Source organism: Rhipicephalus sanguineus, chromosome 1 (assembly GCF_013339695.2).
Source record: "Rhipicephalus sanguineus isolate Rsan-2018 chromosome 1, BIME_Rsan_1.4, whole genome shotgun sequence".
In the NCBI taxonomy this organism is placed as follows: domain Eukaryota; kingdom Metazoa; phylum Arthropoda; class Arachnida; order Ixodida; family Ixodidae; genus Rhipicephalus; species Rhipicephalus sanguineus.
Genome location: NC_051176.1, coordinates 71,017,759 through 71,033,007, shown reverse-complemented (window position 1 = coordinate 71,033,007; position 15,249 = coordinate 71,017,759). Strand labels below are relative to the sequence as shown.

Here is a 15,249-nt window from a genome sequence, read left to right as displayed (position 1 = left end):
AATCATATTTAAGCGCTTCGTTCTTTGGCAACATTGCACCTTCACCAGAAATGCACGGCAAAATACTTCCTGTTGTGCTTATACAGTCGAAACCACTTATAACGATCCCCGATATAATGATCTATTGGTTATAACAACGATATTTCGGTACACTTACAATTTTCCTATGCTACCATTTGAAACTGCATCCACATATAGCGAACATTTTTCAAAACCTCCTACTTCTATAAGTAACACTTGACACGGTTGCGGTAAAAATATGGCATATACGAAGTGAAAAAAAAAATTAAAAGGGGCCTTCTAAAGCATGAAAGAGGCGTGCGCTTGCGCGTGCCCCGCTCCAATTTACTTGTGACGAAGATATCCTAGATCGGCAGGTTTCGGATGCTGGGAGCGAGGTCACTCACTTTCCAGGCATTTCTTCAGTGGCCATAACTTTCAAGTCTTACCTGCTTCCAACATTCTTTAGCTTATGCGCTATTTTGTGTGCATAAGGTATTGAGATGCATTTCTTGTTCTTTTCTTCGGAATGCTTATTTTTTTCAAGCTGCATCATCTGAAAGCCGGTGCGCACATCCGGAACCAACTTCTGCTCCGATCTGCACAGAATGTGCTCCTTGTAACCAGCACTTATCAATCTAAGTACTTGTTTGCTGCAGTTGTCAGCGGTTGTCCTGTCGATTCGTTTCTTCCTTTTGTGCCTTGTCTCCATGTGCTGCTTCATGTGTAAAAATGGGCATTCCCAGACACCCAAAAATTCTAAGGAGCCTATATACAGGACAAAAAGTATTTATTAAGACAAATGTTGGTAAGCAGTCTGGTTTAAGGTTCAAAAAGAAGTCAGGCAAGGTTGCATTCTTTACTAATACTTATTTACATAACTTATATGCAGTTGCCACCTCGTGCGAAGATCACATGCGACTTGATGCCCTCTGGCAAAAAGGGTGTTCCATACTTGCTGCCTTCGTTATGAGTGGTGCTGGCTAACACTCCCAGGGATTAAACACACGTGAATACCCTACAAAGTGGACGATGGAGCACCCTCCATTGTAGCTCAATGAGTAGAGCATCGAATGCATAATTAGAAGGCTGGGGGTTGAAGTCCTAGCGACAAAAAGAGCGGTTTTTTGTCTACTTTAATTCCTTTCAGTTTAGGTCAGAATCATTGCACTACAGTTAAGAAAGCAACAAGTAGTGTCTCCTACGCTTTCCTTGGCTTGTTTGTTGGTTTCGTAAGTTGTCTAACCAGGAAACGAGCCCCTCGAACAATTCCCCTTCGTTCATACGTAGACTATGTACTCAGAAACTGTGACCTCAAGAACTGGAACACTAGGCGTGTTGAGAAGTATCGAACCTTTTTCATCTTGCGTAAGCCAATAAAGTGAGGGAAGTTTCTTTCATTGGAGATATGGAGGAGACATTCGTGCACTTGTGTGAATTTTTTCCAGCCCGCAAAAAGAGTCGGTTGCTGGCAGTCTGCCCATGGGTCAGGATGTGTACTGAATGCTTGATTACAGCATGTTGCGAAATCATGGAACAATATGAGGAACAATATTGCATCAAGTTTAGCAAGATTCAACAGGCTTTCAGTGACCTTTCGGATAAGGATTGGTACAACTGCCTTAAAGATGGCTGGACATTTGTGGACAGTGAACAGTGTTCAGGCAGACCCTCAACAAGGAGAAATAATGTTGAGCAAGCACGGGCTTTCGTTGTAAAGTCCGAGAACTTGTGAATGAGATAAGGATCAGTACATTCAGTTTTTTGTGATGTTGTGTGGCCCAAAATATGTGATCTTTGGGCAACAAAAACTTCGCAGCTCTATAATGGTAACGCATGCACCAGAAGCGTAGCCAGAAATTTTTTTCTTGGGGGGTTCAAACATCCTTTTTTTTAATGTTCGTGTGTGCGTTTGTATGTGTGTGTGTATATATACACATGCAAAATCGAAAAATATCAGAAGGGGTTTCAACCCCCCCCCCCCCCCCCCCCCAACCCACCTGGCTACGCCCTGGCATGCGCCCATTCTGCAGATCTGATTCAGGCTTCCTGCACCAAAGACAACATTCCTGTAATTCGTCAGGTTCCCACTCCCCCAAACATGGCATTGTGCAACTTTGGGCTGTTTTGCAAGATGAAAATTCTGCTGAATGGCAACCGGTTCGAGTTTACAGGATACGTACATCATGCGGAATGTTATGAGCCAGCTGATTACTACCTTTCCGAAAATTTTGTGTTCCAGAAATGTTTTCCAGCAGTGGTACGAGTGCTGGGAGATTTGTGTGCATTGCCAAGGAGACTACATTGAAGTGGGTTAATGCAGAGTGGCTTGCTGGGCGAGTTGGTACTGCATCGTAGTAGAAATGAGCGTGAAAACCGGAGACGAGGAAAGGGCCAGATTTACGTGTGTACGTGTGGTCCTTTCCTTGTCTCCAGTTTTTGTGCTCATTTCTACAATGATTTTGAAGGGGATTAGGGTATTGTACCTTCTACTCAAGAAATGTATTTCTGCTGACCAAAGGCTCGATGCATGTTGAACACATCTCGTATAGGAGCGAGAATTGGTTGAACAAAGTTAAGTAACTGACAATATGCAGGCAGCACTACATTAGTAGTAGGAAGCATAAAGGACTTGTTAAAGTCATTGTTAAGGTAAGGGAAGGCAGCAAAAAGGCTGGTCTTTTTCTACACATAAAAGAGACCAAATTTTTCACGACAGTTAAAGCTCGGAGCATTCAGATAATCTACAAAGTTGTAGATGATGTGGAACACCACATTTTTCTCGGATCCGTGATATATGACAGTAGCTCTACAAAAAGAATACTGGGAATATTATTAGTATTTAGAAAGAGAGCAATGGGTCGACTTTCAATGATTATGGATGATAGATTGGCCTCAAAGCCAGAATTGTGCAGTAAATGCCCTCATCTTTGCCATGGTAATGTAGTTGTGAACCTTGCAGAGATATGAAAGGAAAAAAGCTAGGTTTTTTGGAAGTACAGTGCTGAGGTAAAGTTTTGAAAGTCCCATGGACTGCCAAACGAACAAACGTTTCTGCCATGAAAGAGATAAATCCTGAATGTTCTTTCGATGCAAAGGCAGTGAACTACAACTTTTTTGGTTGTGTCATGTGAGGTACCAGTTCAGTGGAACGGAAATTGTTAGCCAAAGCGGAAGGTAAGAGAAAACAGGGCTGCCCATACACGAGGTGGTCGGATGGTGTTAAGGCCACATTTAGAATACATCAAAGGACTTGTACTAAGCAGGCCAAGGTAGTAGTCACATGCTCATGGTGATGCTCATGGTGTCGACAGGAGCTGCCTGCAACTTGACAGTAACAGAAATGGCCACTGAGCATCAACAAAATTGAAATCTCTGTAGTGAACGGAGCAGGGTGCAGCCAGACACAATACAGTTCAGCCAGTATAGCCAAAGTTCAGTTGCTGCAGTTATTCTTTTGAAACCTTCAAGGATTTGCTGGCAAGTTGTCTATACCATACGTGCACGTATATGCCAGGCCCGTAGCCAGGGCGGCAGGCCCCCCCCCCTCCAAATTTTGATGACACATGGTGTTTTATCGAAAAGAGATCATGAAAATAGGCCTTTTTCTCAAATAGTCAAGGCTTTCAGCAAGTGGGCTCCCCCTGAAAAAAAATTCCTGGCTACGGGCCTAGTATATGCCTTCGGCATTTTTGATTATCCATCCGTCTTGGACTTGCCTAGCAGGGCCTTCAGCCAATAAGTGTGCGATGTCTCAGGCATTCTTGAACTGTTCACCTAACCCAACCATCCTAACCAGGTCGTCCTCAGTTAGACTTCCCATTCCTTGGTGTCCATTCCATCACTCTAGCTGGCCACTGGTTATCTGTGCTATGCATTACATAGTCTGCCCATTTCCATTTTTTCTCTTCATATCCGCAAGAATATCGATTGCTTCTGTCTTCCTATCTGATCTTCCTTTGATCTACTCTGATGTCATGCCTATCGTTTTTAATTCCATCACATACTGCATAGTCCTTAACTTGTGAAGTTTCTGCCCCATTCGTTAGTACCGGAAAAATGCAGTGATTGTACACTTTTCACTTAAAGGGGCCCTGCAACACTTTTCTGAGTTATAATGAAATACTAGTCTCACTATTGAATTGAATTGAATTTTATTGCTCACATTTTGTATAAAATTTTGCATACACTGTGTGGACCCATAGCCATAGGCTAGTTTGGGTCCAAAAAAACATTTTATAATGGCACTTCGGAAAAGTGTAAATAAAAAGTTATATAATATCCAGCAAAGAAACATTACAGTACATGTAATAACCGCACGTAACCGTTACAACACAGGAAAGAACGAAGAAAGAAAATCACCTACTTACATACTAAAATTAAGACATTCATCAGACTAAATATGACAGGACATTAATAAAGCAGTAGATTCTTCTAAATAGTGTTTTTCTAGTGCCTTAGTGAAATTAGAACACATTTTTATTTCAAATGGAATAACATTATAGATTTGAATACCAACGAACTGTAAAAGCCGTTCACCATATACATTGTTAGTGGAATATTCCATTTACCAAACGTTAGTTGTCTAGTAGAACGAGAAGGGGCGGAAAACATCGAAACATGGTGCTTCACGAATCACATGCCACAAAAATTTTTAGAATCCATCAAGTACGAGCAGAGTTTCGGGTTCTTGTTGCATGCTTCAAGCGCTTGCTCTCTCCTTTCATGCCAGTGAGCGCACTGAAAGCTACGCAGGAAGGGGGATGACAAGGGGGCAAGAAGATGCGTCCTTTCGTCAGCGTGCGTCATGACTTTGAGCACTTTCTTGTTTTTCTTCGAACCGTCTGCTTACTTTCAGTGTGATTGCGAGCATGCGCGCGCGCCCGGGCAAGTGGCGGCATCTCGCGATGGCTAGGTAACTGCGCAGCTCAGGATGCTCAAATCAGCCAACCACTGTGGACGTGGGTATATGGCTTCATTTGTAGAGAGAAGAGGGAGTGATTTCTAGCTGACTGGGAATTAATTGTAAATTCTAGGCCGGGTGCGGCGCTATAATGTTTGGCTTGTGTGTTCTTGGGAGCCTCAACAATCGATCGGCAGCGTTTTCTGACCATGCTCAAAAAGTGTTGCAGGGCCCCTTTAAGGGACAGTGGCATGCTCCTGGTCATGATTTGAGAATGCCTGGCATACGCATTTCAGCCCATCCTTATTCTTTAGTGAATTTCCTTTTCTTGAGCAGTCAAGTGCTCTGTCAGTAATTGACCACGAAAAAACACGTCTGCAATTTTGTGCATTGAAGCTGGAAAGCTAGCGCAAATGTGGGACTCTGTGGGAATGAATATGCCTTGTGAACTCGCCTGCTAGAATCTTGTCATTTGCAACATGTGCCATAATGTAATTATATTTCATCAATATTGGTCTATTAACTGCTCATTAGTATGACTATCATTTCCGGGTGTCCACTACACCAGGCAGCTTACTTTAGAAAAAAATTCCATTTCTTTGTCTGGTATATATATTTGAAAATCTTAAAAGTATTGCTTGAAATAGACAATACGAGGTCTGTTAGAAAAGTATCCGACCTTATTTTTTTGTGAACACTTGATGGATATGAAACAAGAGCGCTTGCATCAGCTGACCTTGAACCTTTGTGCGCATGCGCCAATTTTTTCCTGCCTGCCGATAGCATCAGTCGCTGGGGCGCAGCGTTTCAGTGAGGCAGTGCTCTCGTCAGTTTTTTTTATTGCAAGGAAAATGACGGAGCGACTGGAGCAGCGCTACTGCATCAAATTTTGCCAGAAACTGGGCGACAGCCAAGTGGAAACCATTCGGAAGATTCAGACGGCTTTCAATGAAGATACTATAAGCAGCACACAGATTGTGTGGTACAGCTGGTTTAAAGGGACGCTAAAGAGAAACAATGAATTGGTTTAGAATGATAAAGTGTGCTCGGAAAACTCTTGTGTAGTTTATTTCACCACCATAGGTTTATCATTAGAGGAGAAAACCAAGTTCAAAGTTTCGTTTTTAAATTTTGCGCCGAACTTTGTAATTCGTGACGTAAAAGACTTCAAAGAGCATTTAACGTATTTTGGCGCCACTGGCTCGACGAAATTTCCACAAACTCGTTATGTCAAGTCTCTGGCCCCCTCAGAGGACAATGTACTTCGATTTAACAGATTAGGAACTACGTAGGCCCAAGCAGGCGCCGTCAAAAATATGTGATGTCACGGCAAATGGTGTGGGAATTCCAAGGTGGCGTCGCCACCTGTATTTTCTTTTCACACGTTTTCTCGCTTATTAAGCGTCTTCGTGCAGAAAGCGTGGTGTTTTTGGTATCGTGGAAGACTACTTTACTAATGCGAGAAAAATCGTTTTGCTCTTTAGTGTCCCTTTAAAGACGGCCGCACCTCGGTGGAGACCGAGCTACGCACCGGTCAGCCATCAAGATGCCGAAATGACCAGGTCATTGCCGAAGTGAACGCTGTGGTGATGCGGGACCGTCGTGTGACTATCCGAGAAATTGCGGAAGAGGTGGGCATAAAGACTCTTTCTGCACATTCCATTATGACCGAAGATTTGGCCGTGAAGAGAGTTGTGGCGAAATTCGTGCCGAAGCTGCTCATGGTGGAGCAAAAGCTACTTCGTGTTGAAGTCTCACAGGACATGCTGGATTCCACAAACAGTGACCCCAACTTCATGAACACCATAATCACTGGTGACGGGGTACAACCCGGAAACTAAATCCCAGTCATCACAGTGGAAGCATTCCACGTCACAAAGACCAAAGAAGGCCATCCAAGTGCGCAGCAACATCAAAGTGATGCTGACTGCTTTCTTTGACTCCCGTGGTGTGGTACACTATGAGTACGCACCAAAGAGTATTACAGGGATGTCTTCCGTCGCGTACGTGATGCTGTGCGGCGCAAGAGACCGGAGTTGTGGTGGCCATTGAAACGAGTGCGATTTCAGACAAGAGAGGACATTATGGCTACAACAGCAGCTGAGCTAAACTCCATTCCGAAAGAGGCCTTCTCGGAATGCTTCCAACAATGGCAGCACCGCTGGGAGAAGTGTATGGAGTTCCAAGGAGACTACTTTGAGGGTGATTAGGTTTCAAACGCTCTAGTTATGCCAGTTTTTTTTCTTCGGTCAAAGGTCGGATACTTTTCTAACAGACCTCGTATATGCACATAGACAATAGTATATGTACCATAAAATCTCGAGCAAGTGTCCCTCCTGCAACGAGTCGAAACTACTGGCAAAGTGGAGGATGGGCGCTTTCACAAGATGGCAGAAGCAACGTTTTCCTGCCAGAAAAAACTGAGTGCACGTTGACTTCCTCAGAAGTCTTCTCATTCTAATTCACGGCACAACGCTTTACAATGACTGCTCACAAACGCAAGAAAAACAATGGCAACGCGATCAGACCGTGGGAAGCATGGCATGGAAACACCTCTAATGATGAGCAAACGCACCAACGATATGCAACACAGATCTTGGAGGCCTTGCTTTTGCCGACTATGTCGTCATAAGTACCATCTTGGAATACAGATCTGGAACTCCGTGCTCTTGCTCGCTGACCCTGAAAATTGTCATGGGTGTCTTGTGCTATGTTTGGGGTGTGGGGAAAATCATTATGTGGGAAAAAAAAAAAGATTCGACTACAAATTTCAGGCACAGGCTCTCAGAGATCAGTCTGCAAAGCAGGATTTTATGGGATTCAAGCAGGCCAGTGTGGCATGAACGTGGTGCATGATCGGTGTGTGGAAGGGGGTGGGGGGGCTTTCCCAGGACGGCGCGAAAATTCGAAATTAGCAGTGTAATTGGAGGGGGTGCTTGCTCAGAATTTTATGGTAAATGTATGTGGGAAAGCATGCAATCAGTTGACGTTTTCAAGCACATGCTAAGCTGGGACTTGGAAATTTGAAACTGAAACTAGCGTTCAGGTTTGTCTAGCTCACTAGGGTTTTTGATGCATTTTTGGCATTGTGAGCACTAGTGTTTAATTTTGTTTCTTAGGTGATAGTGTGGTCAGCATGAACAATCTGTTCTGCATAATCACCAGAGCATGGTAATAATGCGTTTTGTTGTAGCAGCCTCTTGGAGAAGGGGACCTCTTGCCCAGGAAGTTCCAGGAAAATTTTGGTGTCGCCAAAGTGCCTGCATAAAAGGCAAGTATTCCTCCTGAAGTACTCTCTGGTGCTGTGCTTGCAGGTTCCAGCAATGCACAGCCACTGCCAGAGCAAGATCGGAACAAAGGCTGGGCCCCATCTGGTCACGAGGCACTTGTGCTGTTCGTGGTGATTGCCTGTGTTGTGGTGCTCATGCTGCCACTCGAGGGTGCACGTGACACCCGCAGCCACTCGCTGTTTGCGCACTTCCCTCTAAGCCACGAGCACAAGCTGTTTGCGGCCTACATCCTTGGTAGGTCCATCCCATGTGAAATACAAACTTGGTTGCTTGTGCGGCCAGCAGGTGTACTGTTAAGTTGGGCACATCTGCTACCTTGATGATGTTAATCCCATTGTTGCACATTTTCAGGAGCTGCAAGTACACCAAGGTAAAGCACTGAAATCCTAACATTGAGCCTTCACCATATTGGTGTCTCTCTGCTCATGGCGCAATGGTGGTGCTGCCACAAATGAAAGGAGGTAACTGAGATACGCAGGACTTGTGCTTACTGACTCCACTAAGCATCGCATGGAGAAATACACAAAGAAAGCATATTTATGCATAGTGGGAATGCTGAAGGAAAAATACTTAACTTTATAAAGCATGCCTCAACAAATGGACAAGGAGTCAGCTGCTCTTTACTAAAAAAAAAGTGTGAAACAGTACTCTTCTCTTCCAAAGGTGTGCAAGCTTGCTGAGCATCTATTGGAACATTGACCATTTTCAGCAGATGCCCTGTAATGACATAAGGTTCAGTTAAAAGCGATATGATTTGATTCTTTCAGGAACTTGTCCAAAAGCCTGCCTCTGAGCAAATGCTCTCTTCAGCAGCTTCTGCATTGGTGAGGCCTTGAACATCCAATTTCATGTCATCACTTTCATTGTCACCATCCTCACAGCTTCGGCAATCCACAACAGTGGGCTAACCCTGTTTCTCTCTTACCAGTCCGGAAATATCGCAGCCTTGCTTGCTAACTTTTCAAACTGCCTCACCACTCTAATGCTTCTGTGAGTTACCCTCGATTCGCCAGTATAGCTTGCTTCCTCATATTTCAAAAGTAATATCACCCTGATCTGCTTAAATATGATTTTCTGACACCTATACTTTTCGTCACATTCTCTGTGCAGTCGAGCTTCCTTTGGCGTGCTGTGGTTGTGTGTCATTCCTATCTTGGTGTCGAAAAATATTTGTTGTAGTTAGGTGTCGGAAACTGCCTGATGCATTTGCTGGTTAATTGGGTTGGTAGCACCAGCTATCAGAAACTATTTCAGCTTACAAGTGTGCTTGGCAATGTTTCATCCTCAGATCAGGACACTTTGTAAAAAAATTAACTACGAGGGTCTTATATACCTGCAGTGCAAACTGAAGCACCCCCCCCAGGAGAGTACTACCACACAGTACTCAAGTACGATTGAGAGCCTCAGTATACCTTAGTACTTTGTCTGCATTGCATACAAAATTCATGAAATAGTGCCTGAGTGAAGTGACCATAGATTTGTTAGATGCTCGTGATTGCAAAGAGCTTACAAGGCCCTAAGCCAAGTCAAGCATTTTTTTTACTCATTTAAAATGTGACATTGCATACGGTATACCATCCTTCACACTAATACCTTGAAGAATGCAAAAATAGAAGCTTGGGCAACTCGGTTTTGTTTCATGACAGCATACAGCACAAAGCGCAAATATAGGAAAAAGGGCGGCGCAAGAAAATGAAAATGCAGACTGCACGGCCAGAACTGCATCACCACAGGACCAAGCCGCCGTTTCGTAGTGCAAAGGACCAATCAACGAAGTCGGTACTACGTAAAGTTGCCAATGGGCATGATTACGTCACTGGGGGGGGGGGGGGGGGTGATTCTTAAAAGGAAGAAGGAAATGAAAATGAAAATTGGGTGTAGAGTGCACAATAACTGTCTCTCAAGTGAGGACACCTCAACCGATACACTCACGGGGGACTGGGGATTGAAGGGACAGTGAGAGTGAAAAGAGATGGTAAAAGAAGAAAAAGAAAGGTATGAGTGAAAAACAAAAAAAGAAAAAAAACAAAAAAAGAAAAAAAAGGTGAGGTATGTCACTGCGCAGGCGAAAGGGACTGGTGAGCGCGGGAGAGGGGTGCGGGAATTGTTTTTCGAAATGAAGCGTCTGTGCAGTGCACGGCGTTGTGATATTCGCAAAATGTGATGTGTGAATAAGCGAGCTTGTTTGGGAGGTGTAAAAAAAAAAAAAAAAGTCGGGGCCTGTTTACTGGCCCAATAATGACGCTCACTCACTGCATGAAGGAAGAAAGGCACGCCGAACACAGCGTATTAACCTCCGGGCTCAACCTGGGGAATGCACTCAGTGCCCTTCATGCTCGCTAAATGCAAATTTACACTGAACATACACAAATGGAACGGCATGAATTTTAGCATATTGTGACGGCTACGCCACATGGTGGCCAGCCGAAAACAAAGTTGAATCAACAAGAGTCAACAACGGGCAAACTGGCTGCCTAGCATTGGTTGTGCTTGCTTGTAGGAGTGCTGGTGCACAGTTTCATTAACCTCTTCTTGTAGGAATAAATTATATGCACATGCACAGGCTATACAAGCGCAGAAATGAGCATAGCCTCGCTCCCATGGCAGTCACGTATTCGGATAAAGGCGGCTTTCGTAGGGTGCGCTTGAAATGTCCTAAGGTGGATTTTTGAGAGGTCCCTCTTCTCATACTTTAACATTCTCATTACGAAAGGCTGCTTTTACACATAAATCAAGTAGTATTTGTAAATACCGTGGTAATTTTACTATTGATATTGTTCTTTAAAACACCTTCGATGATGTGGTAATAAATAGATATTGCCTCACCAAAATAATCCCGGTATGAGGCTATGTGAACAACAGTTTGAAATGGTGAATTCTGTTGGTACTGAGTGAAATTATGAGAACATGTCTGTGTTTTTTTTATTTTACCTCTTACCTTCCATCATTATTTTAATGTCTTCCTTAATAGCCATGGTGTCTTAGTTCAGGGCTTTTAATATAATTAGTGTGAAATGTGTAATGCATTCATTTGTAATCTCCTTATTAAACTTAGTCCACAGGGGGGTCTCTTATCAGTGTTGTCATAAAAGCCATCAAAATGAACTGAAAGCAGCCTGAGTGTCACCTTGCCTGTTCTGGAAAAGTTTGTGAATGTAGACAGTCAGCTTCTAAGGGATGGGAACACTGGATATACAATTGAACCCCTTTATAAGAGACACCCACCGGGGAGCAGTTCTTGTCTTGTATATGAGGTGTCCCTTATAAGCAAGGTACCACATTCTCATTTTCTGCTCAACCCCTTTTTCAATGTAGGCACGCCTGTGTCTCTTTTACCCTGTTGTCTGTTACATCAGTGCCTCTTACAAAGGGGTTGTTCAACCGTACTAGTTAAAAAGAAACTCGCACCATCTCCCGCTAAAGGGGACCATGAGGCGATGCGAGGCAGCGTTTCGGCATGTCGAGCCCGCGTTTCAGAGTGGGGAGGGGAGAGAGGAAAGGAGAGGGAAAGTGGAAAGGGGAGGGAAGAGGGTGAATGTAGAGTGGGAGTGGAGAGGGTAATGGAGAGAGACAAATGGGAAAGGGAAGGTGAAGGGAGTGGGGAGAGGGAAAAGGGAAAGTGTAGAAGGGGAAAGGGGAGCGGAGAGGGGAAGTGGAGGTGGGAAAGGGGGAGAGGAGGTGTGGGGAGAGGGTTTGCGCATGTGCAGTAAGGGTGGTCACGCCGCACACCACCACCACCGGATTGAACTCCGCCATAAGATGCTTCACATCTAAAATGCAGCAAGATGATCTGAAATATCAGTGACTGCATTGCAGATTTTACTGGCTTTATTTCCTGTAACAAAAAACAAATCGAGCAGGGTTTCCAAATTGCCTTGGGATTCTTGTATGCCTCTTAACTACTTGTAGTAACTTGACCTCAAAAGTGATGTACTAATATTGTTCTTTCAGCAGTGGCATCACAGTGTTTAATATGTGACATTGTTCAGCAATAAACATGTGCCCATAATTGTTTCCTGTTGGTAAAATCTAAAGAAGCAGGAATAGACATATACACTCGCAAAAACTGGTAGGAGTATGTTTAATCTCATTGTAGTGTAATTATGGTCAGCATTATTTGATCACTTGGACATATGTTGATACATAGTTTATTTAGCTCCCTAGGAACACTGACAAAAGAACCATGAAACCTGCACGTGGCCCATCACACATCTAAAATCTAAAATTGCCATGGTAAACTTTGCAAAAGATGCATTCAGCAATGCCAGTCATTTTTGTCTAGCTTATTGCTTTCTTCAGCAGAATACACACATCAGCATCCTTTGAGCTGCCCTTTTCTGCTATATATATACATTGAAAGCCATTAAATTGACTTTGCTGCCATTAATTTACTCGGTCAACTTTAATTCTGCAGCAGAAGTCCCTACCATTCAACAATCTTGGTGGCGATTTGGTGTTATTAGTAGGTGCAAGGGCCAAATGTGGCCAAGCAGTACCGAGCCAATTCTTGTTAGTTGTCAGTGGAATGGTGAAGTGTAAGTAGCAGATGTAACTTATCTGTAAAGTGACTCCTGATGTTGTTTATCATTTATCTTAAGCAGCCAGCAATGCTCCGCAAGAGCGTCAAAATGTGACCGATATTTAACTGTGTTCCTACTGCTGAAAGTGTGCTCACTTTCAATGCATGAATGTTTTAACATTCTATAACATGACATGCTTTGCTATTCATGTTTAAACAGCACAGAATACGAGACAAAGGGCAGACTGCACAAAACTAGCTGTATGTCCTTTATGTTCTTTTTTTCCTTCAAATAAAATATTCATTTGTCAGTGACCCTGAGCTTGCAGGCTCAGAACATCGTCAGAAATAAATGTCTTGTTTCATTCATTCATGTCAGTCAGCACTCGTCTTACGCACTGTTCGCTTTGTCTTGTATTCTGCGCTGCTTAAACATGGATCCCAGCTGGTTGGCCCAACTTTTGATGTTTCGATATAAGATCCAGTAGACTCTCGACAGTTCAAACTGATAATTCATACTTTCAGTTAGTTCAAACAAATTTTAAATTTTCTGGTTGATGAAGGACGACCAACTAGCCCAAGCTTCAGTCTTGCTTAATTTAAGTTGCCCCATTGTATAAATTCAGTGAATTCATTTTTGCTTGTTCATGCCTGAAAATATCTGTTGCCTTTGTTGCTTTTAGCTAACATTTGCATTTTTGTCACTAAAATTCGCAAATGAAGCCGATTGCCTGCCTACTAAATGCCTTGACAAGCCAAACTTGTGCACCAACAGTCGCATGTTGACTGAGGAATATCACTCGGGCCTTAAGTGATCCCATGCTCAATGTTTCCCTAGAAACTTTTGCCACAGTTACACTGCTGTCATGCGGACAAGCATATTAAGGTTTGGAAGACACTACCAGCTGTCACGGAAACACGGCACGTTTTGTACCTTAATTACACATGCTTTCATGCTCTGTATAATAACGAGTACCAATATGAGCACTGACATCTAAAACCTTTGTTGGCAATCATGCGGAGCTGTCTATGACATTGCTCAGCCCTGAGAAACAAACACAACAACACAAGTTGGTACGGTACGTTGCCCAGTGTCATATTTATGAGAACGTCCGATAATTCAAACAATATCATAGGATCTCCTCGAGTTTGAATTATCAAGAGCTTACTGTATGTCATAATAGCAAATTGTAGTTGGAAATTTAAAACAGCGCAAGAGATGACAGACCAGTAAAAAAGGACACAGGCCACAGTGCTGGCTCACAAGGTTTATTCGTCACAACGATGCAATATGTACAGTCCTCACAAACTGAAATGTGACTTTTTAGAGTTAAACAGTGCATACTTCTGTTTTTACCATCTTGAGTTTGTGTCATATCGATGCAATTTCAGTTTGAGCATTTACACCATAGCCAACGTTACTTTTAGCAGCCAGTTTTGTTGCGATATGACGCAGTCATCTGAGGCATTTGTGCATGCCGGTCATTATAGTGAAATTTTGATGTTGCTTTTCAATGCATGAGCAATGTACATGCAGAGTCCATGGCAAAAAAAGAAAGGGTGCTGTTGTCTGTGTCCTTCTTTTGCTGGTGTCTGGTGCCCATTTTTTGTCTGTGTCCTTCTTTTGCTGGTCTCTGGTGCCCATTTTAAATTTCCAAGTACATTTTGTCAGCTCACCTAGGAATTCACTATAGCAGCAAATTGGAGTGTAATTATTGTTGTCTTGAACTGAAATAAAGCAGCTACAATTGCCAACAAAATTCTTGAAAATTTCTGATGTGAAAGCTCGAACAAGCATTGTGAAAAACAGTGATAAAAAATTACTTTTATTTAAAGTACTGAGTAAAAACCACCTAAAATTTACAAAATGCATCTAGCTCTTCTAACTGCTAAATGTCAGGTCATCCAATAAACCAATACATATACCATTTAGTTACTGTAATATTAATAGTAATATAAACAGTAATAGTAATGATGCCCATGTCACGCGAAAAAGCCGTTACTTCACTATAATGTGAAAGCAGGCTTGGAATTTCAGAGTTGGTTTCCATCGAGCTTTTTAACTTTCAAAGTGGTGAATAGGCTCCTGTACTTTTCATTGCAATGTGAAACTCCAAATGGACCTGTTTCTTAAGTTGCTGTCCATGAATGAAAAGAACAGCAGCCTTTCAGGTGAAATAAATAGTATTTTGCTTTACTGAAGTTTACCAGCATACCAAAATCTGGAATATTTCAGCATGAAAACTCCTTTTCCTTTTTTTCCCTTTGTAATGCCATGCAAGGAAAAAAAGTGTATTGTAAGACAGTATGTTACAGGTGGATAGCATTAAGTGATCAGCAAGCTAAATGTGCCAGCTGATAAAATTTGTATGTGCAGGGCTAATGACCACGCTCATCGTTCGTTAGTAAGGTCTCCTCCTGGGCTCAAGGATGGTCAAACATCTTTAAACCGGATCAGGTCGATGTCAAGAAAGGCTCGACATGGAAGTTGTGTGACCTGCTCGTCCTGATGACGTTTTGTTTTCATTAAATAAAGT

The 15,249-nt window shown here is 42.9% G+C and overlaps 1 protein-coding gene across 1 annotated transcript in view; it reads left to right on the top strand.

The window, feature by feature from the left end:
* The window catches only part of LOC119392903 (motile sperm domain-containing protein 1-like), a 27,694-nt gene extending 12,445 nt beyond the window's left edge, over positions 1-15,249 (top strand). The window contains exons 2-3 of the mRNA XM_037659828.2: positions 8,218-8,427; positions 15,090-15,249. Of these exons, the coding sequence (XP_037515756.2) occupies positions 8,218-8,427; positions 15,090-15,118 (239 nt within the window). The 3' untranslated portion in view covers positions 15,119-15,249. The remainder of the gene's footprint in view (positions 1-8,217; positions 8,428-15,089) is intronic.